This window comes from Mesocricetus auratus, unplaced genomic scaffold, assembly GCF_017639785.1.
Source record: "Mesocricetus auratus isolate SY011 unplaced genomic scaffold, BCM_Maur_2.0 Super-Scaffold_100008, whole genome shotgun sequence".
NCBI classification, from domain to species: Eukaryota; Metazoa; Chordata; class Mammalia; order Rodentia; family Cricetidae; genus Mesocricetus; species Mesocricetus auratus.
The window spans coordinates 43,259,082-43,281,191 of NW_024429192.1; the positions used below are offsets into that span (position 1 = coordinate 43,259,082).

General features: G+C 40.8%; 1 protein-coding gene across 1 annotated transcript in view; it reads right to left on the reverse strand.

Annotated features, from left to right (window-relative positions):
* Myh15 (myosin heavy chain 15) overlaps nucleotides 1–22,110 on the reverse strand; it is a 127,072-nt gene that overhangs the window by 4,591 nt on the left and 100,371 nt on the right. The window contains exons 34-39 of the mRNA XM_005074780.4: nucleotides 19,776–19,968; nucleotides 18,743–18,946; nucleotides 14,658–14,783; nucleotides 11,484–11,654; nucleotides 7,407–7,511; nucleotides 499–594 (exon numbers count right to left, since the gene is read on the reverse strand). Coding sequence (XP_005074837.1) covers nucleotides 499–594; nucleotides 7,407–7,511; nucleotides 11,484–11,654; nucleotides 14,658–14,783; nucleotides 18,743–18,946; nucleotides 19,776–19,968 — 895 coding nt within the window. The remainder of the gene's footprint in view (nucleotides 1–498; nucleotides 595–7,406; nucleotides 7,512–11,483; nucleotides 11,655–14,657; nucleotides 14,784–18,742; nucleotides 18,947–19,775; nucleotides 19,969–22,110) is intronic.

Consider the following 22,110-nt stretch of genomic DNA (forward strand, 5'->3'; position numbering starts at 1 on the left):
TCAAAATCCCTCATATATAATAAAATATTATTATCAGTAAACTAACACATACATATGGTACCTATGGAATTTGATACTTTATGGAAAAGGTAAACTGAGGCCAGTAAATAATAAGCAAAGGAGAAGTACATCTCAGTGATGGAGGTTCTCTTCACATCATGTCCAGAGTTATCAGAAAAAAATATATGACAAGTTGTGATTGTTTTCACCCAAAGTCTAGAGCTGAAGGAGACCACAATAAAATTCTACAAAACTTGCCAGCCCTGCATGACACCCTGATTTACATTTGGCTCATTTCTGGTCCTGCTTATGTTTGTGTATAGCCATAGGGACAAGGGAGAGAGGACTGGCTTCTGGCCATAGTGCTAACTTACATAAAAGCAGAGAGTGGGCAGATGTGATGTCCAGATGGTTGTCTCTGCTGAGCTGTTCCCTGAACTCAGAGCATTAACCAAAAGCAGTAGCTGGGAAATCCACGATGCTGCAATTGGCACTTACCGCTGCTTCCACTTGCTGTTTGTAACTCTGCACTCTGAGCTGAAGTTTATCAGACAGAACCTGCATCCTGCTCAGGTTTTTCTTATCTTCTTCTGCCTGAAATGCATAGGCATAGGTGGGAAAGTCACTCAAAGGGTCCAGCTGTGCACACTGGATGTACTCTCACGTGAGGAAGTAATATTTTCTGATTATTGTGCTTTTAAAACTACGTTTAACTCTGTTCATCCTAAGTTTTGAGAAAGTAATGAATGACTCTGAGACAGATGTGTCCCTTGATTTTCATATCACCCCGCCGGCCTTCACTTAAATGGAAGTCAAGGCTATTAGGTTTGATATATCCTTCAGTCTTTTCATCCCAGATAAGTTATGCTTGCCTGAGATTGCTTACTAGGAATAAAATTTATTATTACAAAAGCCATTTATAGGAAATGGAAGGTCAAACTCTGCCAGTCAAAACAATTCAGAACTGAGCTTCTGAACTGGCCCTTGGCTTCATGTAATTAACTAGAAAAGTCAAGTTTCTGGAAATTCTGTCATGGGCATCAGTAAAGATGTCAAGGGAAGGCCTGCAAGCTGTGTGGAGCTCAGTGCGGCCATTATCCTCACCTCTGTTAATGTCTAGGTGTGATCTGGGGAAAGGAGGCATGGGAAGTTGGGGTTCCTCAACAGTTCTTCAGGGAGTCTTTGGCATTATAAGACACAAGCAGGTTAAAGGAACTCTTCATGCTCATGGCCCTCTTCCCACACCCCTAAAAACACTGAAGTTTTTCAACTCAATGCTGTGAACCTCCAAAGAAATCAAGTGCTTCGTCCTTCCAAAGAATTGCCTAAGATCCTTTGTCATGTGATGGAAAACTGACTTTACAGTGTGACATTTATCCTTCTATACCTGAAAAAAATCCCACTGTAACCAGCATCATCTCCCCTGTATCCCACAGCATTCTGCCTACTCCCTCTTGTATTGGTTTAGTGAAGCTACTTCTAGTACCTGAAAGCAGCCTCCCTACAAAAGCACCATTTGACACTATACAATTTGCTACTATTCTTTTTTTTCTTTTTTTATTTAAAATAGAAGCAAGCTACTTTTACATGTCAATTCCAGTTCCCTCTCCCTCTCCCTCCTCCTCTGCCCCTATCCCATTCCCTTTCTGTTCCCCAGGGAGGGTGAGGCCTTCCATGGGGGATTCTTCAAAGTCTGTGATATCATTTAGAGCAGGGTCTAGGCCTCCCCATGTGTCTAGGTTGAGAGAGTATCCCTTTATGTTAATTGGGCTCCCAAACTTCATTTTTGCACTAGGGATACATACTGATCGACTACCAGAGGTCTCATAGATTAACCAGACCTCCAAACTGACATTCTCATTCAGGGGTTCTGGTACAGTCATATGCTGGTTTCCCAGCTATCAGTCTGGGGTCCATGAGCAACCTCTTGTTCAGGTCAGATGTTTCTGTGGGTTTCTCAAGATTACTTGGCCCTATGTGATGAACACATAGGACTCAACCTGGTTGGGGAGCTGAGGCTAGCCTGGTTTTAAATAAAGTCCCTCTTCTGCTTTCCTCCATTTATCCTACTTTAGAAGACTGATAACATTTAAAATTCTATAAAACTATGTGTTTCCAGTGAACTGTAAAACTAACACAGAGTTAATTCCTAATAGTTTACTGAACAGAGAGACACAATAGAGGAAACAAGGCAGAAGAAAACTGAAAAAAAAAGCTGCAAGTGAGTGCTGATACTGATGATGTTCATTCCACTGGGAAGACAGAGCCTTAGATGTGAGGCCTGAGTTCATATTTCCCCTTTCAGATATTAACTGTAGTAGTCATGACTGTGTTTTGGATGTCCCTTCCAGAAAAGAACTTCGGCTATGAGAAGTGCAATCACATGACAGCTTTCACGAGTAGGGACTCTGGGGCTCTGTCATAGCATTGGCACCAAGGCCTAAAAGTTCCAGGCAATAACTGGACTCAGAAGACTAGCTGGACTAAGTGTGACTACTGCTGTCTGTCCATTTCTGCCTGACAGAATTCTCCTACCTAGGCAATTTCTGTGCTAGAAATTTTCTCAGTATTTACCCAAAGCATTTACCAGGAGCTACCTGGGGATCTTTCTATCCCACTATTCATTTTACACCTTGTGGGTGTCAACCTGCAGTTGGGGGTCCTATCTGTCACAATTCACAGAGTCTATCTTGCCTTTCAAATCTGCAATTGTCGGTGACCCTTTGTACTTGTAACACCATCCTAACATCGGAGTCCTGAACAAAGGCCCTACATGGTTACTTTACCAACTTTTGCTTCCCTGTCCCTAAAAATGATGATGCTATGTTCCCAGTAATGTGTGAAGTGTGAATAATGCCCATGCCCAGATTCCTGGATGTAGGAGGTCTTCAAAAGCAAAGTGAAGTAGCAGAATGAAGAGTACAGGGACAATCTTCACCTTCTAGACACTGAAAGGCTACTGATCTTATGTCTTGCAATTCTGGAATATTTGTATAGGCTGTTTCCAAATCCCAGAGACATAAAGAAGATAAATGGATAATGAAGACAATCATAAAATTCTTTTAGAGTAGGATCACACTTGATTGCTTTTTACAGGACATGGTTACAGAATCTTCCCAGAGGAGTTTACAAGGAAAAGAGAACCAAAGTTGTGTTCTTCTAAAAAGGACATTTTTTTTCAAATGACACCTGTGAATGGTCTATCACAAAAATACTGCCTTATAGTGTATCTTGATGTTAGGGAAAAATTGACTAGCTGACTCAGAATCGACTTGAATATTACTAAAATAGGCACTAATATCAAACAATGTGGGGAGCTTTTTAGAGCCATTTTCACCTTACAGGGTTCTAACCTAACACATAAAGTACTGCTCAGTGGGTATTGTCTGAGTTGATGGAGGAAGTCTTTTTGTAACTGAATGGGTACACTCAATGCACTGCAAAGGCACTTGGAAAAAAAAAGAAATGCACCCCATAGAATTCCTGGGACTCTACCCTTAGCCAAAGGACATGTGTGAACAGCACAGCCTGAAAGTCACTTCATGAGAATATGAATCCAAAAAAAGAAAACAGAAGGAAAACAAGCACAACTCTAAATTACGATGTGAGAAATGTCAATATTGTTGAGGACAAAGCAAAATTAAGCCATAACAGATCAAAACTGCAATCTTCACAGCAATGAAAATAAAACACTTCTAGACTTCTAGGTTTGGTGCTTAAATCCATAAGAAGAAAGCAATTAAAACAATTAATGAACAAATAAGAAAAATATATTATCAACAAATATCTCATTATGGTTTCCCAAATGTCGTGTAGGGTCACAAAATGTCATTTCTCCAGGTGGTTACTTTTTTTTCTAGCCATATCAACTTTGGCTTCTAGAGCTCATTGCTTTAAAAAGTGTCAAGCTCATATTAGAAAAAGAACCAGGTATTTGGTCATAAAACAACTGTCCAAGTGGCTGGAGAGATGGCTAAGCGAGTAGTTAAGAGCACTCTTTGCTCTTGCAGAGGACCCAGGTTCAATTCCTGGCATCCACTCAGTGGTTCACAACCATCCAGAATTCCAGTTCCAGAGGCTCCAACACCCTATTCAAAAATATTCAGGCACCGGGCACACATGGTATACAGGCAGACACAACACCCAAAACACAGAAAATAAAAATAAATATTTTGAACAAGTGTCCAAGTAGTTCGTTTTAGCTTAATTAGCTCCATTTAATACAAACATGATGTTTTGCCTTCTTACCAACACTATGTTTCCTGCTGTAGGGAAAAAGGTGTTGACATTTCTAATGACTTCTAGAATTAGAGTCAGGACCCCAGTCCCCTGCATTAGCAATGTCAAAGGAGTTGTAATAATTTGCCTAAAATGAGTTTGCCCTTTTATCAGAGTAAGCTATATTGTGCAATGTAAGTTGGCTAGTAGAAAATTCAGCAAACGTGTGTGCAACACTGAAACACTCAAACACTAAAGAACTGTTTGGTCACTGACATCCCACAGGTATACTAATGGTCAATGTGGTAATAACAGAGCTGAAAAATTATTACTTCCCACTGAATGTGGGACTGAAGAAAAGACAAGACAAAGGGCCATTGCAGAGGAACCCTAAAACAATTCCCAGAGCATTGTGGATTTAGCAAAAGCTTTTGAGAACTCAACAAGCTCCTTAGAAAGTTTGAAACACTAAAAGGTTTGTGAGAACACAGAAGAATGCTCATGAACATTATCCGTATTTAAAAAATCTATGACTATAAAAAGAAGCCAAGCAAATCTCCATAGACAAATTCCTAAAAAGAATGCCCACTCCTCAAGAAGAGAATCAAAAAGATCCTTCAGGAGAGTATTCCAGAAGGGGTTATTGTCATATGAGATGAAACTCCATATATGCATATATGTAGTCTCTAAAGGCTTTAGAGTAAGATAAGTGGAAGGCTGAGATACTTAACAAGCCTAACACTAATAGATCTAAGTTAAAGATGTGTACCCTTTCTCTCTCTCTCTTTCTCTCTCTCTCTCTCCCTCTCTCTCTCTCACTCTCTCTCTCTCCCTCTCATATATTTTTTTATTTTATGTTTGTTTGTGTTTTGCCTGCATGTATGTCTATTTCAGAAGTCTTGGATCTGGAGTTACAGACAGGTGTGAGTTGCCATATGGATGCTGTGAATCAAACCCAGGTTCTCTGGAAGAGCAACCAGTGTTCTTAACCTCTGAGTCATCTCTCCAGGAACTAATGCATGTGTCAAACAACAAAATAGTTATAAACAAAAACACCTTTATGTACATGTATGAAAATATGAGACCCATTACTCCGTATAATTAATATATGTTCATAAAGAACATTAAAAATAGAAAAGACTTCATAAAACAAGAAGAAAAATAATTGATAATAAAATGTAGTATGTGCCGGGTGTTGGTGGCACACGTCTTTAATCTTAGCACTTGAGAGGCAGAGGCAGGTGGATCTCTGTGAGTTTGAGTCTAGCCTGGTCTACAGAGCAAGTTCCACGACAGCCTCCAAAACAATACGGAAAAACCCTGTCTCAAAAAACCAAAATAAAAGTAGTATACATTTATAGTGGAACTGTGTTAAGATATAAAGAAAATAAAATTTTCAGGAAGATGAATGGGACTGGTAGTGTTATACAAGTAAGGAAACTCAGTCTGAGAAAGACAAACACCATTTGTTTCCTCATACACAGATGCAAGCTTCTAACTGAGATACATATATTATAGTCTATCTATAATGTATGGAATACATGGACATTAAGTGTAGGTAAAAACCGGGAAAGTAGGAATGGGAACGAAGAGGCATAGAGAGAGCAGATGGATAGGGCAACAGAACGTGTGTGACATGAAAATGAGAGATGGAATATGTGGACTGGAAGGGCTGCGTGGAGCTGTGCAGTGGGTGAGGGAAGAAAGAGGTGGAGAGAAGCAACAAAAGCCATGTATGAAAATGCCATAAGAAAACTGGTCATTGTACATGCTAATTAAAAAACAAAAAGAATACAGAAGGGAAATATACAGCTATACAATTGCTTAAAGATTGGGAATTGCTATGAGTTACTAAACTAAAACATTATACTGGTGTAACGTTGAGCAATGGAAAATTGTTTCATAAATTCATGATAACCAATATTCAATATCTACAGTACAGCATAACTAATACACTATGGTGACTAATATACTGATAAATTCTACAATACTGTGTAGTTATGTCCTGAATCTATGCATTCTCTCACCTAAGTAACTTTTGATTTTTTAAGAGCAATAAATAATAATGTCCTAACTATAAAGTATACCATTTTTAAAGGTGCACCATTTGAAAAACATGTTTCTCTCCCTTTACTAGGTTTATATGTGCTTATAAACAAATATTTGACACTATGACACACTGTCTACAGATAAGCACAGTGATATGCTGCACAAGTTTTAGTCTGAAAGCAACTTCACTGTGTATTAGGCTGCAGGATCTGGATTTGCAGTACACCGTTGATACTCACATCACCACTAAATTGTCATGTTTCCTTATGGCACATCTCAGAATAGATAGATACCCTTAAGCAATGCATCAATATATACATCCCAACTGTGTTCTAGGAGGATGCTGCACCCTGGAGTGGAGAACAGTCAATGACCCCTGCTATCAGGGACTATTTTCCATTAAAAAGAAAAAGCAAGAAAAGCTGAATGTGGTGATGCTATCCCACAGTTCTAGCACTCAGGAGGCTGAGGTAGGATACTGTTAGAGTACACAAGTTGAAGGCAAGCCTGGTTAGCATAGCAAAGTTGCAACTGCACAACAGCATGATTGGCGAAAGGAGCGCTAGCATGTAGATGATGAACTATGTCATACATTTAGACGTACATTGCTCATGTATAGGGAACTTATCAACCTGCTTTGAATTATTTGCTTCAAGCTGATGTGAATGTTAGTTTACAGGTTAGCTCCAGAAAACCTTCTCAAAGAAAACCACATTTTATTAAGGATGATGTTTCCTAGACCCAGGAACAAACTTCTCAAAAGAGTGGACATGTCTCCAGTCCCACTTAGCATTCCCTGTAATCAGGCTGATAAGGTGGCCACCCCCAGTGTCTACCAGTCACTTAACTTACATGCTGTTCTCACGCTGTCTTTCACACAAAACCATCTTTCTGAAAATGCTACTAACACTACACAGGGAAAAACAAAGACCGCATAAATAATTTTTCACTTCAATTGCACCTTGCCAGCGCTCACTATGAGCTCTGGAGATGGACAGACACAAGTCATGGAGAGCCCAGACAGAGCGAGAAAAATGTCCACTGCTCAGAGAAACCTGCAATGTCCCAGAAGGTCATTTCAGTCTGGAAGGTATACACTGCTGCAGGAGGATCCTAACCACAGCTCACAGAAGGTTCACCTGATAGGTCAGCTCTTTGATGCCTCGCTCCAATTTGCGAGCTTCCCGCTGGGCCTCTGCACTGCGCCTCAGTTCGCCCTCCAGTTCAGCTTCCAGGTCCCGCACCTGCAACAAACCATGACCTCAGCCCATACGCTGGTAACAAGGCTGCCATACAGTTACCCAATGGAGAATTTACTGAAGGAGTGAAATAGTCAAGGGAAGGTATGTCCATTTTCTCTCTGGTAGAGACTAAATAGGGCAATCTTTCTGGAAAAAAAATCCATCACTCAAACCAAGGCTGTTATACTATGTGAGCTCATAAAAGCATGGTTAAGACTCTGGGCAATGGAGAGACTAAATCAAAGAGAGCATGTAAGCCTCTCTTCTTACATTGAAACATTGCAAAATTGTGTGTGTGTGCACCCACGCATGTGTGCTCTCTGTGTCTCTATGAACGTGAATGCTCTGTGTATGTATATACATGTTCTCTGTGTGTATGTGTATATGTGTCTGTGTGCTCTTTGTGTTTGTATGTTCACTCTGTATGTGTATGCATGTTCTTTGTGTATGGTATGTGTGTGTGTGTGTGTGTGTGCTCTGTGTGGTGTGTGTGAATTCTGTGTATGAGTGTGTGTGTGTGTGTGTGTGTGTGGCTCTATGTGTGTGTGCTCTGTGTGTGGTGTGTATGTTCTGTATACATGTATATGTCTCTCTCTGTGTATGTGTCTGTGTGTGAAACAGCTGTCTGTCAGAACAGACAGCAAACTGTATGTAGCAGCGTTGAAGATTCCGTTCTGTACACTCTGATCTCAAGCTTCTTACTCTGTGTCTTCTCAGACTTGTCTGTGTCTGTGTCTGTGTCTTCTCTTGCCCTGAGTCTCAGTCACGGGCATGTCACATGCAGGCCTACAGCTCTGCTTTACAGAAGTACAACAGGAAACTTCCTGTGTATAGAGTCATACAAGTAAATCCATCATAATATTTACTGAGAGATGTGCCCACTTTTCACCACATCCCAGTGCCAGAACAATGAAGAAAAAAACCAAATCTCTCCCAATAATTAGTGTACTTTCTCATGAGGGGAAGCAAGCTAAATAAGGTGAAATAGAGTGTGCAGAATGATGTCAACTACAATGGAGAGAAAATAGGCAGGAAAGGGACCAGAGTCTTGGTCTGGGAGGCTATGAGCAGCTGTTTCTGCTGAAGGGACATTTTCCCAGATATGCATGCATCACTCCCCGTCTTCTTGACCAAGATGCCACCTCTCCTTAAGGTCCGGTCACCATTTTAGAACTGATGCCTGATACCATCAGACATGGGTGGGACTCTTCAGGCTAATCCCCCATGCTGCCATCACTTTCAGTTTCTTAAGCTAAACTACCCTCTTTATTCCTCCCAAGGAAGGTACAACAGAGCAAGTAGGTTAGCAGGTGTGCAACTTCCTTGTGGGTAAACCATCACTACATCCTCTCTGGATATTCTGGACATTCACCCACTAAGGACTTGCATAGTTGCAATTGTAAAGATACAGGTCAACAGAACTCCAATTTTAAAAGGATGTGTTTAAGGAGTTCTGTTCTGTTTTGAGATGTGATTATAGCACCTCATGGTAAAAGGTGCCTTACTGAAGGGAATCCCAGTTGCCATATGTTTTCACTTGTGAGGACCTTGCAATGCAATTCTGAGGAGTAATGATAATTACCGTTTGAGTATGTCCCTCCACGTGTATTTGGAGGAGGAGCCTTTTGTGTAACTAAGATCAGATGGGGTCACAAAGGTCAGACCCCCACCAGCATGGCTAATGACTTTAGTAAGAGTCCTTGTTTGTTGTGTCTTGACATATGATGCCCCTACCATGTGTTGCTGTAGCAAGAAAGCCTTGATTAGAAGCTAACTAGATCCCAGCTCCATGCTATTGAATACTAAGAGTATGAGCCAAATAAAATTCTATTTTTCATAAATCATCTCAGATATTTTGCTATAGGACACAAAACTGATGAAAACAATGATATTCTAATCATATGTATAAGTCTCTAATTTCTCAGTGTCACCTGACACCAGCTCACTGCTATTTGTCATTGGTTCTAGGTCATAATAAGGAACAAATGGTAACTGTGAGTGTGGTGGTTTGAATGAAAATGGCCTCCTAGTCTCATAAGGACTGGCACTATTAGGAGGTATGGCTTTGTTGGAGTAGGTGAGGCCTTATGGGAGGAAGTGTGTCACTGGGGGTGGGTTTGAGGTTTCAAATACTCAAACCAGGAGCAGTGTCACTGTTGCCTGCCAATCTAGATGTAAAACTCCTGGTTCCTTTCCTAGCAACATGTCTGCCTGCACATTGACCTGCTTCCTGACATGACAATAATAGACTAAACTTCTGAACTGTAAGCCATCCCCAATGAAATATTTTCCTTTATAAGAGCTGCTCTGGTGGTCATGGCATCTGTTAACAGCAATACAACCCTAACTAAGACAATGAGATAAAATAATACCCTGCAATATGAAAATCGGTAATGGAAATACTAGCTTAATTCATGTACCTTTTTAAGGGACCAACACATTCAAGTGCTTTTCCTTTTAAAGTAAACTCTTGCTTCCCTGCATATGCTATGAATAAATATCATATTCATCTTATTACTATTTGAAGTTGTTATTTTGGTTCTTCAGGGATGCAGAGCCTGAGAGGAAACCCATGCTCCAAAGCATGGCTTACACCCAAGTGCATTCAAGCTACACTAAATGGATTCAGTGAGTATTTTAAAAAAGGGAGACAGAACACTCATATGAAGCTGGGCAGATAAGGAAGGAACTGGAAGGAAGGAGATGGGGTGGATTTGATGAAGTCACATTATTATATGCATACACAAATAGTAAATGGAAAAAAATTGAAGTTTTTATTTTGAAACAAAACATTCAGTTTGCTTTTTTGCCTTGTTTTGGTTTTGTAAGTTTTGCTTGCTTGTCTTTAAGACATATTCTATAGGGGCTGTATTAAAAGGAATTATGCTAAAGGTCACAGGGAATAATTCTTTGTATATGTTTTATGCTTGATATATATCTAGCTGTTTTTCCATTAGTATTAACATTTTAAAGATGGATGGAATGTTTTTCTACTTGAATTAAACTTGGTTTTTCTTTGATTTGAAATATATAAAAAGTTACATGATTTTTCCATCAAAACACCTAAAACGGTGCATTTCAAAGATATAACTTTCATCTCTTTGTTCTCTTCCTTGGGATAGTAATTTTTATTAGTCTTTATCCTATTGCTATTTTTGACAAAACAATCTTTCATGAGCAGAAGATTATAAACACTTCATAACACTTTTACTTTCATTATCTCTATATTATTACCCATGATATCCAGAACATATTCATGAGACCTTCCTCATTTCTTTTTAATCAACACAACTGCTTGGATAGATGATGTGTCTGTATAGGTAGTTCCCTGTATGGATGTACAAGAAATGTGCAAAAGTATATGCACCACTTTTCAGAGGCCCTGTGAATCATGAAATCACAGCAGAATATTCTTTTAACTTTTGTGAAGTTTACTATATGCATATAAACACAGCCATTGAAATTGACCCAGGAATTTTTTTAAAAATCCCATTTTTAAGGAAGTTTTAGTAAATGTTGTTAGGTTCCCATCAGGTAGATTCCACATCATTTGTGCCTGACTTTGTTGTATCTGAACTGAGTCTTTCTGGGTCATGGATGTGTTTCAACTCTCTTTTCTTTAGTTGTGAGGAAACAGGCATTTGCGTCAAAGAAAATGACAGGAACATTGGCACAGAAACAAGATTGCAAGTATATCTGTGGATAGAGTGGGCTGCCCTCTCTGCATAGAGCCTAGAACTGATGTGATGAGTGAGAGATGTTTTCTCACCCATCAATAAGAGGGACGACAATTTTCATCCATACCCAGAAAAGTCCTATTGGCTGGCCCAAGGTCAAACAATAATATATTTAGATCAGACACTTTGGGAATCTGCATGTGCCATTTACACAACTTGATGAGGTGTGATGTTCCAGGACATTAAGTCCTTGAACGGAGATGGTTAGGCCCCCACGATTACCCAAGCACACTCCTACCCTGGATTCCAGTTTCTGGATTTGCTTTTTGCTTCCCATCACAGTTGTGTGTTCTGCTTCATCCAGCCTTTTTTGCAAGTCTTTAATTGTCTGCTCCATATTCTTCCTCATTTTCTCCAAGTGAGCATTTGTGTCTTGTTCTTTCTTCAGTTCTTCTAACGTGTTGACTGCCTAAGAAAGGAGGCAAGAGGGGCTGAATGGTTAGGGTGCTTGCTGTTCTTGATCTGACCTAGGCTTGGGTCCTAGAACCCATACTGGAGCTCCAGCTTCAGCAGATTAAGTGCCCTTTCTGGCCTTTATGAGCATCAGACACACATGTGGTTCACACACGTGAAGGCAAAGATCCAAACACATAAATAAAATAGAGAAATCCTTTAAAAGGAAGAAGAAATACTGAAGGAAAGTGACTTAGATAATCCAGTATGCAACTGATCCTATTCCAGCAAGGGTAGAGCTCATGAGGGAAGGGGTGTGTGCTTGATCTCTGCACACTTAATCTCTTTCCACCCTGCTCTCTCTAATCCCTGATTCCCTTGGGTTTTAATCAAATCAGCCAGTAGACATTGAGGCTGCCACATGAGAGAATGGGATGAATATTGATAGGGAAAAGCCTTAAATGATGTGTTATGTGTATCAGACAAGAACACGTCTTGAAAGCAAGATGACTAAGTGAAGCAATGGTGTTTAACTGAATTAAGTACCAGAAAACATCTGTAACTGAGTAAAACAACTGCTGTCATATAAGGTACCAGGAAAAACGTAGTAAAATACCTACAAAAGTATGTACCTTCTGATTTACCACTGCAAACACATTCAGGTTCCAAGAATTTGATAGTATCAGACATTCTCTGTACAAATAATCTGATATAAAGAAGGTAAACTGTGAATCCTGCTTTGGGCTTTAGCTCTATATACAATGGCTTGGCTTCTCAATACAATTCAAATGTTTACACTCTTTGTGTGCTTAATTCAAGAATAAATCTTTTCTGTTTATCTGATTACCACTGCATATGGTTTTGGAAAGGTGATATTGGGAGTTGAGATCTTTAATAATTGGCACCTAGAGGGAGATCCCTAGATATATAGGGCATGTCTCAAAAGGAATTGTTGGAACTCTGGCTTTCTAACTTTCTGATAACACTATAGTTTCCTCCCACTTGTGTTTTGTCCAGTGAAATGCCACCCACCATGAAGCCCTCACCATAGCACGGTGAGCACCATGCTTTTTAAAACTCACAGGACCATAAGCTAAACCAATCTCTTTGCTTTACAAAGTTATCCAGTTTCAGAAATTTTCTACAACAGCAAAAATTCATGACTAAAACAGTAAATTGACATGTATACTAGTTACTTTCTTAATTCTGTGATTATTTGACAGAAACAATTGTTAAGGTGTGAAGAATTTATCATGGCTCATAGCTCAGGGGAAACAGAGTCACACGGTGGGAAGACATGGTGGCAGGACCAGCTTGAAGCTGGGATACTGTTAGACTGGGGGAAAGCCTTTCTGATCAAGAAAATAGACTCTCTGGCCTGGGTGAAGACTTAACATTCCATCTGTGTGGAGGCATCAGTCACTTGGCCAAAGGAAGAACCCCTGGGAAATAAGGCTTACCTTAAACTATATTGACGAGCTGGGTAAGAGAGTTTTCCCTTTAATGAGATACCATGTGTTTTCTTCCCAGACTCCTTGCTCCTAGGCAATAACTAACCACACCATAGACATGTAACTTCATGCTTCCCTTTTCTTCTTTCTATATTTTTTTCTAAGCGTGCTTCCCTTAACACTTTGGGTCTCATCAAAATGTGGGATGTTCTTACTCTTACTCTAATGCCTCCCTCCCTGCTGCACAGCTGTCTGCCTGTCATGAGTCTGACCAACATGCCAGCTTTAATGCCATGGCTTGTTTCCATTTATCCTCCATTGCCCTCCCCTGGATGACAGTTGGGAGTTTACAACTAACCTTCCCGGGGGATTTTCTTTCAAACTCTAATAAAATTGATCTTGAGCTTCCAGTTGAGTCCATTTCAAACTTCTAGTTAATGAGACTACGAACCCCAAAGTGGGATGGAGATGCCCCCCTGTGTCAGCAGCAGCAACATGAGGAAGTCGTTGACACCACTTGGTGACAGTCAGGAAGCATCAAGATTGTCCAGGATTCTCATCTCCCAGTGACTCACTTACGCTAGCTAGGCCTCACTTCCTAATGGTTCCCAGCGTCCCAAAAGTATGCAATCAGCTGTTTATCAGTTGTTCAAAAGTGCCAGTGAAGACATTCCATATTAAAACAATAATGTTATTGAGAAGTAGGATCACTAATATCTGTTTATGTAAAATGTAGCTGAAAGTCCTGTTTCCTCAGTTCTCACAATTTTCTAAGCAAGGGAACTAGCTTCCTTTCATAAATCAGGGCTATGATGCTGCCAAGAGTCACATCTTTAAGAGACTCCAGAAAAGTCCTCGAAGGGTAAGGAGAGGCTGAAATAATTTAATAGGCCATGAAACTTCCAGTCCTGAGCCCCAAACATACTAACTTTACTTTCTCTCCATTAATAACTTTTCCCCAATAGTACGATTCACTTACTATACTTTTTATTGAAGCATAGCATCTGTCCATAGGGGGTACATGAGATTGGCAACTATCCCTGAAGTTACTGCCATCTAGGAAAATATTACCATCAACAATTTTAGTTTACAAGTAGATAAGGTTCACAGTCACAAACATTGCCTTTCTGATCTGGTTCTGCTACCCCAGTAATAGTATGCATTATAAACCATAAGTGGTTTAACTGCGCTTCTCAGATCACCGTCATAAAACCATTACATACCCAAGAAAAAGGAAAATTTGTAAGGAAACACTGGAAGAATTCTTTCTAGGCATCAGTTATATTGATTCACAACTGAAAAATAGCTAACCTAAAACGAAAGACTCTTATTTTCACAGGATTTTGTTTTAGACATCCAATCACTCCTTCTCATTGTTATTGTAGATTAGAAGACAATAGCCATTTGGCCCAAGTGTTCTAGCTAACTAGTCACAAGGTCAGCTAACCTCCCTAATTGTATGGGGCCATCAATGGAACCCATCTGGGCTGCAGCAGGCCCTGCCTCTAAGCTACAGCTCTAGTGAACTCTGGGGGACAGAAATGAGCAGACATTGACAATGGGCCCACCTCAGCAGCTGCCTTCTTGGCCTTTTCTTCTGCGTTTTGACATCCCTGCAACAGCTCTTCAGCTTCCTTCTGCATCTGAGCAACATCAGCCTCCAGTTTCTTCTTCTGGCTGAGGAGGCCTGTGTTCTAAGGATGGACAGCACTCTGGTTAGACATCCTGAGACCAGCAGTGAACTGGCAAGCAGTTCTGGGTAGGAACAATTTATTGTAGTCATCCATATGCAGTTAAGCAAGAATTCCAGCCCCTGGTGGTGGTTTGGGTACAAAAGGCAGATCAAATGAACGGGTTTCATTTAGAACCATGATTCTCAAGCTGTGGGGCTCAACCCTTTTGGGGACAAAGGATGCTTTCACAGGGGTTGCCTAAGACCACCCTACCTATCAGATATTTACATTACAATTTTAACAGTAGCAAAATTACAGTTATGAAGCAACAATGAGAATGATCTGATGGTTAGGGGCATGTCACCACAACATGAGGAGCTGTATTAAAGGACTGCAGCATTAGAAAGATTGAGAACTACTACCAGGAGAAAAGAAATTGAATGCTGAATCAGAAGATTCCAAATAATCCAAAGCCAGAATATGGGTTTAGTCTTTTAACTTATCAAAGAATGCTTTTTCAGCATGATGGGAAAGTATCTTAGAGCAGAAGTTAGAGTCACCTACAGCCACCTGGAGGATTCCAACATGCTACTGCAGGAAGAAAATGGATTCCCCCTGCCTTCCTTCCTTACTCTGCAGTGAGGAGGAAGGGGAGGAGGAGGCGGCAGTGGGAAAGCAGATGACAAAAAGCTCATCTCTAGCCCCTAGGATGCCATTAAAGGGAGGCCTTTGTGCTCTGCAGCCATGCTGCCCCAGTTCTGTTCTGATTGTCACACCGGAGGCCAAGGCCCCCTTTGCTGCATCTGCTCTGTGTTTGAAGTGTGACTTTTGTGAGCGTGTGAAACCTTAGCACAAAGAGCATGTGTAAAAAGCATGGGCTTCCCACTTTCCATTTCATCCTTTCACTGTCCTCTAGTTATTGCCTGTCTCTGGGCAGATTAAGCCTTGAACAGAGAAAGAAGGTATACCAGGCTCACAGGTTCTGCCTGCCTCTTACCAGCACCATCAAGAATACCTCTCTCTGTCCTCTGGAGGGACAGGCCCTGTGCTCTGCAGGATTTCCAATGCCTCCAGTGTGGCCTGGGGGAATGAAGTGTATTTCTCTGAAGGCCTGTGGGTGCTCACTGCCCATAACTCCATAGGAGTTCTCTCAGTATGAAGGATGGCATACGTCTAAACAGTGGTTTGATTGCATAGCAACGGTTTCAACTTTCCTGGGAAGAGGACAATTAACATTTCTGCAAATTTAATGCCTCCCGATTCCCTGCTCCCATTTTCAGAGGGAGGAAGGTTAAGGTACTATGTGCATAGGATCATTTGTATGAGTTGTACTTAGATGTCTGTTCTAAGGAAGAAGTCTTTATGTGGAGCACATGTCTCCTGAATGAATGCTGGACACAGTGTCTTGGGACCAGGGGCAGCACCTGAGAGTTCGTTGAGCCTCCATCTGTGTCAGTGTGAAATCCAAGGATTGGAGCTCTCATGTTAATGACGCTTAAGTTTCAGAAACTGCCCTACAGACCAAGACATCATTACCTAAGTGTCCTAGATTACTTCTCTGTTGCTGTGATGAAACACTGACCAAAGCAAACTTGGGGAGGTAAGATTTTATTTCAGCTTACACTGTCAATTATCAAGAAAAGTCCAGGTAGCCTAGAGGCAGGAACTGATGCAGAGGCAAAGCGTGAGTAGTGCTTACAGGCTGTGGCTTGTTCACTCTGCTTTCTTATACAACCAGGACCACCTGCCCAGACTCACAGTGGGAGGGGCCCTATTTTATCAATTAGTAATCAAGGAAACGCCCCCTACAGGCCTACAGGCCAATCTAATTGAGGGGACTTCTTAACTGAGGTTTCCTCTTTCCTGGTGACTTTTGTTTGTGTCAAGTTAAGAAAGATCTCTCTCTCTCTCTCTCTCTCTCTCTCTCTCTCTCTCTCTCTCTCCCTCCCTCCATCCATCCATCCCTTTCTCCTCCCTCCCTCCTTATCTCCATCTCTTCCCACTTCACATTGGGACACTTTACAGTTATGGCATTCATATCAAGTGACTTGTCACTAGTAGTTACTATGCGTGACAGATAATGGGAAATATATTTTTTAAAAATGATCCAGTATGCCACATTTTATTTAGATAAACCTTAATGGAAAAAGAACATGTTGTGGGTTTTACTTTTGCTTTTGTTTTCTCTGTTACAGCTGGGTTAAACTCAAAGCTCCATACACTCAAGGCAAGTGCTTCACCACTGGCCAATACACATAGTCAAAGTGTTGAAGTTAGTTAACCTGTTAATAATTATGCACACACTACATCATATTTGTTCCTGACTCGTGGCATCCAGAGAGATGATGTCACTGCATGAACTTACTGTAGACAGAGTAATTGTAACACCTTGTGGTAGGTACAGCCCTAATTTATTCATTTCCCAGTGAGGGCACTCCTGTTTCCATGAACAGTGATTCTTTTGTGATATGGAATCATAAGGCACTTCAAAGGAGGTCTCTGGACCTGCCCACAAAATGCCAGTGGCACCTCCCAGTTGCTGTGACAACTAAAATGGCCCAAGAGCAGATGTCTGTTCTCAGCAGCTTTAATTTATCCTTCTCAACAGTCACCAAAGTAAACTTTCCAAAGTGTGCCTCTGGTAACTTCACCCCCCACTGCTGACAATTCTTCAGTGGCTCTCATAATCTGCTTATCAAAGTCAAGCTGCACTGATCTTAGACTCAAGGTCCTGGTACCTTTAGCCTACCAGTCTCCTGACATCATTTGTTCTCATCTCTCCTAACTCTACTGTCTTCCACTATATGAGTTTACCCGAAATTCCAAATTCTCCATCTTCCTCTGCTGCCTTCATTTTTCTTTCTACCAACTTGTCCCATTTCTTCCTTGTCTTTCATGACTAGGAAGAAAACTCTTATGTTCCCGCTGACCTCATTAGGATTATTTGGGCATTCTATTGAGTTCTGTGTCCTCTATGGTACTCCTAACAGTAGCATGTGTCTTGTGTCTTCACTATTTGGGGTCAGGGAAGACATTATTTGTCATACTAGGTATACTCATCTAAATTATAGCATGTGCCCTAAAAATGCTCAGTGCTTGACATACTTGCTATAGGCATTTGTCTCTGTCACTGTAGCTTTTTCTGCTTTCAGAAAAATGATCTAGGGATGGTCTAAGAATCCTGCTAATTCCCACTTATACAGCCTTACAGGAGAAGCCAGAGGATGGAGAGAAGCCAATCAATATGTGAGAGATTCCTGGGATGGTGGTAATCAAGTTGCTGAGAGAAAACAAGAGGACAAGGCAGCGAGCAAATAATTTTAGGCCAGTAAGAAATGTTTATCTCTACTCTGCCATCCTGGCTGTGAATGCCCTGACAGTTTCAAGTAGAAAACTTAGTGCTACAGTTGTACTGTGCTCCCCACCTTGTGTATATTAAACCCCTAAGTCCTAGTTTTGCAGACTATAACCTTATTTGGAAATAAAGCTTCAAAAGAGTTAATCAAGTTAATACTGGGTCATTAAGGTGGGCCATAATTTCCATATAATGCATCCTTATAAAAAGGAGAAATCTGGGCAGAGACACACTCACGGGAGAAAAGGACAAAAGCAGAACACACATGAGGACAAGGAATTGAAACAGGGCATCAAGAGAAAGCGTGCCAGGAAACCATCACAAGCAGAGAGAAGCTGAGTCTTCTGTGAGTTTCAGGGAGCACGGCTCTTACAATACCTTGATTTGAATGACTAGCACACAGGACTGTGAAAGAATAAACTTATTTAAAGGTATAGTTGATGGTGCTTTGTTACAACTGCTCTGGGAACCTAAAGCTTGCAATGAGAAGTGTGACCAGCTTGGCTGCACATTTTTCTCTGCATCTTGTGCCACACCTAAGACTTGACCTGACCACCATACAAATCCTTAGCTGATGCTTCCTTCAAGAAACTGACCCAGGTAACAGAAGATTAATGTGTCCTACCTGGGTATGGAAAAGATTAATTCTTTCTGTGACTTCCAGGAGCTCTTTTTCTGCAAGCTTGCGCCCTCGCTCTGTCTGCTCTTGCAAGGACCTCATTTCTTCTAGCTCAGACTGAAGAAGAGTGTTGCGCTGCTCAGCCGCAGCCACCTGTTCCTTCAGGTCCTTGTTCTGGTACATGCTGTCATCCAGTTGCTGTTGGAGGTCCTGCAAAGGAAAACATGGGCTGGGGCATGGATCCCTCCAAGTTCAACTGTTAGCAGGGGAAGTAGGAAGCAACACCATTCAGAGACAAGCTTCCAAGTTCTTGATCTCCCAGATAAAAGGCTTCCCAAGCACAGCCTGAGAGATAGCTCAAGGACAGTTTACTTAAGTCAAAGAGAGAACGTGTTTTGAGTAACAGGGCAGAAAGTTTTTATCTTAGCAGCTGCCAGGAAAAGGGGGACAGAGAGGAAGCCACAAAACTAGACTCTCTGCATTAGAAATGAGACAGCAAGCAGGACCAGCAACTGTCCTGAGGTGTATGTAGTGATGGCTCACCTAGGAGACAGTTATTTCTCCTCTTTCCTTACCTTCTTCTTAGCTTCTGTCATATTCCTGCCAGCCTATTGGCTTAGACTGTACTTTTTAATTTTCTTTAAAGCAGGAGAGAATTTACTTCCAAGGAAGTCCCCATTTGACAAGAAAATCCCTGCTGCTGGCCTCAAGTGATGGTACCCATCTACCATTTGCACCAGGATGAGGCTATGAATAGAGCTGTCATTCTGACATGCTGATCTAAACATGCCCCAAATGGTGTCTTGGAAGCAGATGGCTGACCAGACTCTGTCTGTTCCTTCTTCCTGTTCAATATCCCATTCACAAAATGGGATATGTCCCTGAGCATGCATGACCCTGACAGAGTTCCACTGATTTTAAGGTAAGCATGTTCCAGCCTTATTGAAGAGTGAGAGTTGTGGTTTTCTTCCTTACTGCCCAACAGATTCTGTCACTTGGTTTATGTCTATCTCTGCCCTTTAGTGTGGTTTGAAAGTACCTTCATTTGACTCTGAAGCTGGCCCAAGGATCTAGCTGTCTGTGACACCTGCCGGTTGGCAGCACAAAGCTGAATCTCCACCTCCTTGAGGTCCCCTTCCATCTTCTTCCTCAGCCGGGTGGCCTCAATTCTGCTCGAAGCTTCAGAATCCAGACTAGACTGCAGGGAACCCAAGGCCTGCTGATGCTTCTCCCTGATTTCAGAGTAACATATGTGAAGAACATCACACACCCAAATTAAAAAGAGCTACCTCTTATTTTCAAGTTGTGGAAAATACATTAAAATAAAAAACATTCTCATGATTAACAAAATGAGTCTATAAACAGAGGGAGCTTGGCATTAGATTAATGAGTCTTTTGTCATTAGACTAAGAGTGACTTCTAGATCAGATTCAGCACAGAACCATAAAAACAATAGAAGCAAGATTCCTGGGTTAACTTTGCCTAAGACTCATTAAAAGATTGTTCTAGGTACTTTTATGTCAACATGACACAGCTAGAGTCGTTTTGGAAGTGAGAACCTTAGTTAAGAAAATGTCGCCAGCAGGTAAGCCTGTGAGATGTTGTTGTTGTTGTTGTTGATGATGATGGTGGTGGTGATGATGATGGTGGTGGTGATGATGATGGTATGAGATGAAGAGAGGGCAGAGCTCACTGTTGTAGGTGCCATCCCTGAGCTCATGGTTCTGGGTGGCTTAATAAAGCAGGCTGAGCAAGCCATGAGGAGAAAGTTCATAAGTAGTGTTCCTCTATGGCTTCTACTCCAATTCCTACCTCCTGGTTCCTGTCTTCAGTTACTTCCCTGGTTTCCCTCAGTGATGAACTTAGAAGATGTAGGGTGAAATAAATCCTTTCTCCCCAAGTTGCTTTTGGTCATGGTGTACTATCACAGCAATAAAAATCTTAACCAAGAAAAGGATGATAAACTCTAGAGTTCCTAGAGTCTCTACAGATGAAGAATGGGTTCTCTTTTAGACAACCATAACATTTAAACTCCTTCCACATGTTTAACAAAACAAGTCTAAATACAGCAGGAAAGAGCTACTGAGGGTAAGATAAAAACAAGCCCTGAGATGCAGCCATACTGTTCAAATGATCTACAGGCAGTCTTCAATAATAACATGGGTTTGGAGAGTTTTATTTGTTTGTTTGTTTGTCTTACATTCTTTCTCTAGGAGTTTGAAAGACAATGGCTAGTTGAGCAAACTAAATCCTATATGGCACAGAAATTCTTTAATATTCTGTTATAAGAACAAAGCTCTGGACAAAACCGAATTGTAAAATGCTACCAGTTCTGTTAATATCCTAATATGCAAGAATTTGAGGAAATCATGGAACGTTTTACTTGGCAACATTTGCAAATAGTTGGGTACCACGGAACTAAGTACTAATTTGTTAATTAGAATTGTAGTGCAATGAACCATTACAAGCCTTTCTCATAAGATGGTGAATGAGGCAGATTGTGTGAATCTCTGACCTCTCTTCCTTACCTGTGCTATCAAAAGGTATGAAAACTTTAGTTTCTGAAACACTTTGATAAGTGGTTTACTTTCCACTCTACCCTAGTTCAGATGTTAATTTCTAAGAAAGAAAAAAACATTAACTTCTCTTTTAATTCCTCAGTATTTGGTGGTTGTTCATCAAGAAACTTTAACTGCTATCAAAAATATATGTCCTCTTAAGTTCATTGTAACAGAGCCCTAGTCCTAAATAGAGAAGTATAAAAGAAAGAATTCTTTCATCTTTTTTGTCCTTATAGAGGTTATAACAACAAACATCAAAAGTGTATTTGTCATGGATCAGTATTAGATTCCACACTGAATTGCCACAGAGTGTGTCCTGACCTCTCATGCTGATCAGAGGAGCACCACTAACTGCTAGAAGAGTTATAGCTGGAGTTTTCTTTGGTTCACAGGCAGGGGTCTCCACTTTTTATGATCACATTTTATTTTGAGTTGAAGGGCCATAGAAGTAGTTAGAGAAACATATGGAAAGTAACTTGCTTATTTCATAGGAACTTTTACTCCATACTTAGTTTTTAACCTTGTGTTAAAACTGGTCTTCTGTTTTACATCTAGTGCATATCCTAGGTACTGTACATTCATCTCACAGATTAGAATTCCATAAACTTGCAGGCATGTAAAGATAATGACGCTGTTATGAATCAAATTATGTAGTCTCCAAATGTTGAAGCCTTAAGCCCCAGAAACACAGTATTGTACTTGAATACAGGACTTTAAAGACCTACAGAGATGTATCTAAAGAAGCAATGAAGATAAAATGAAGGTGTTGAGGGAAGACCCTAATCCAATATCAGAGTCTTCATAAGAAGAAGA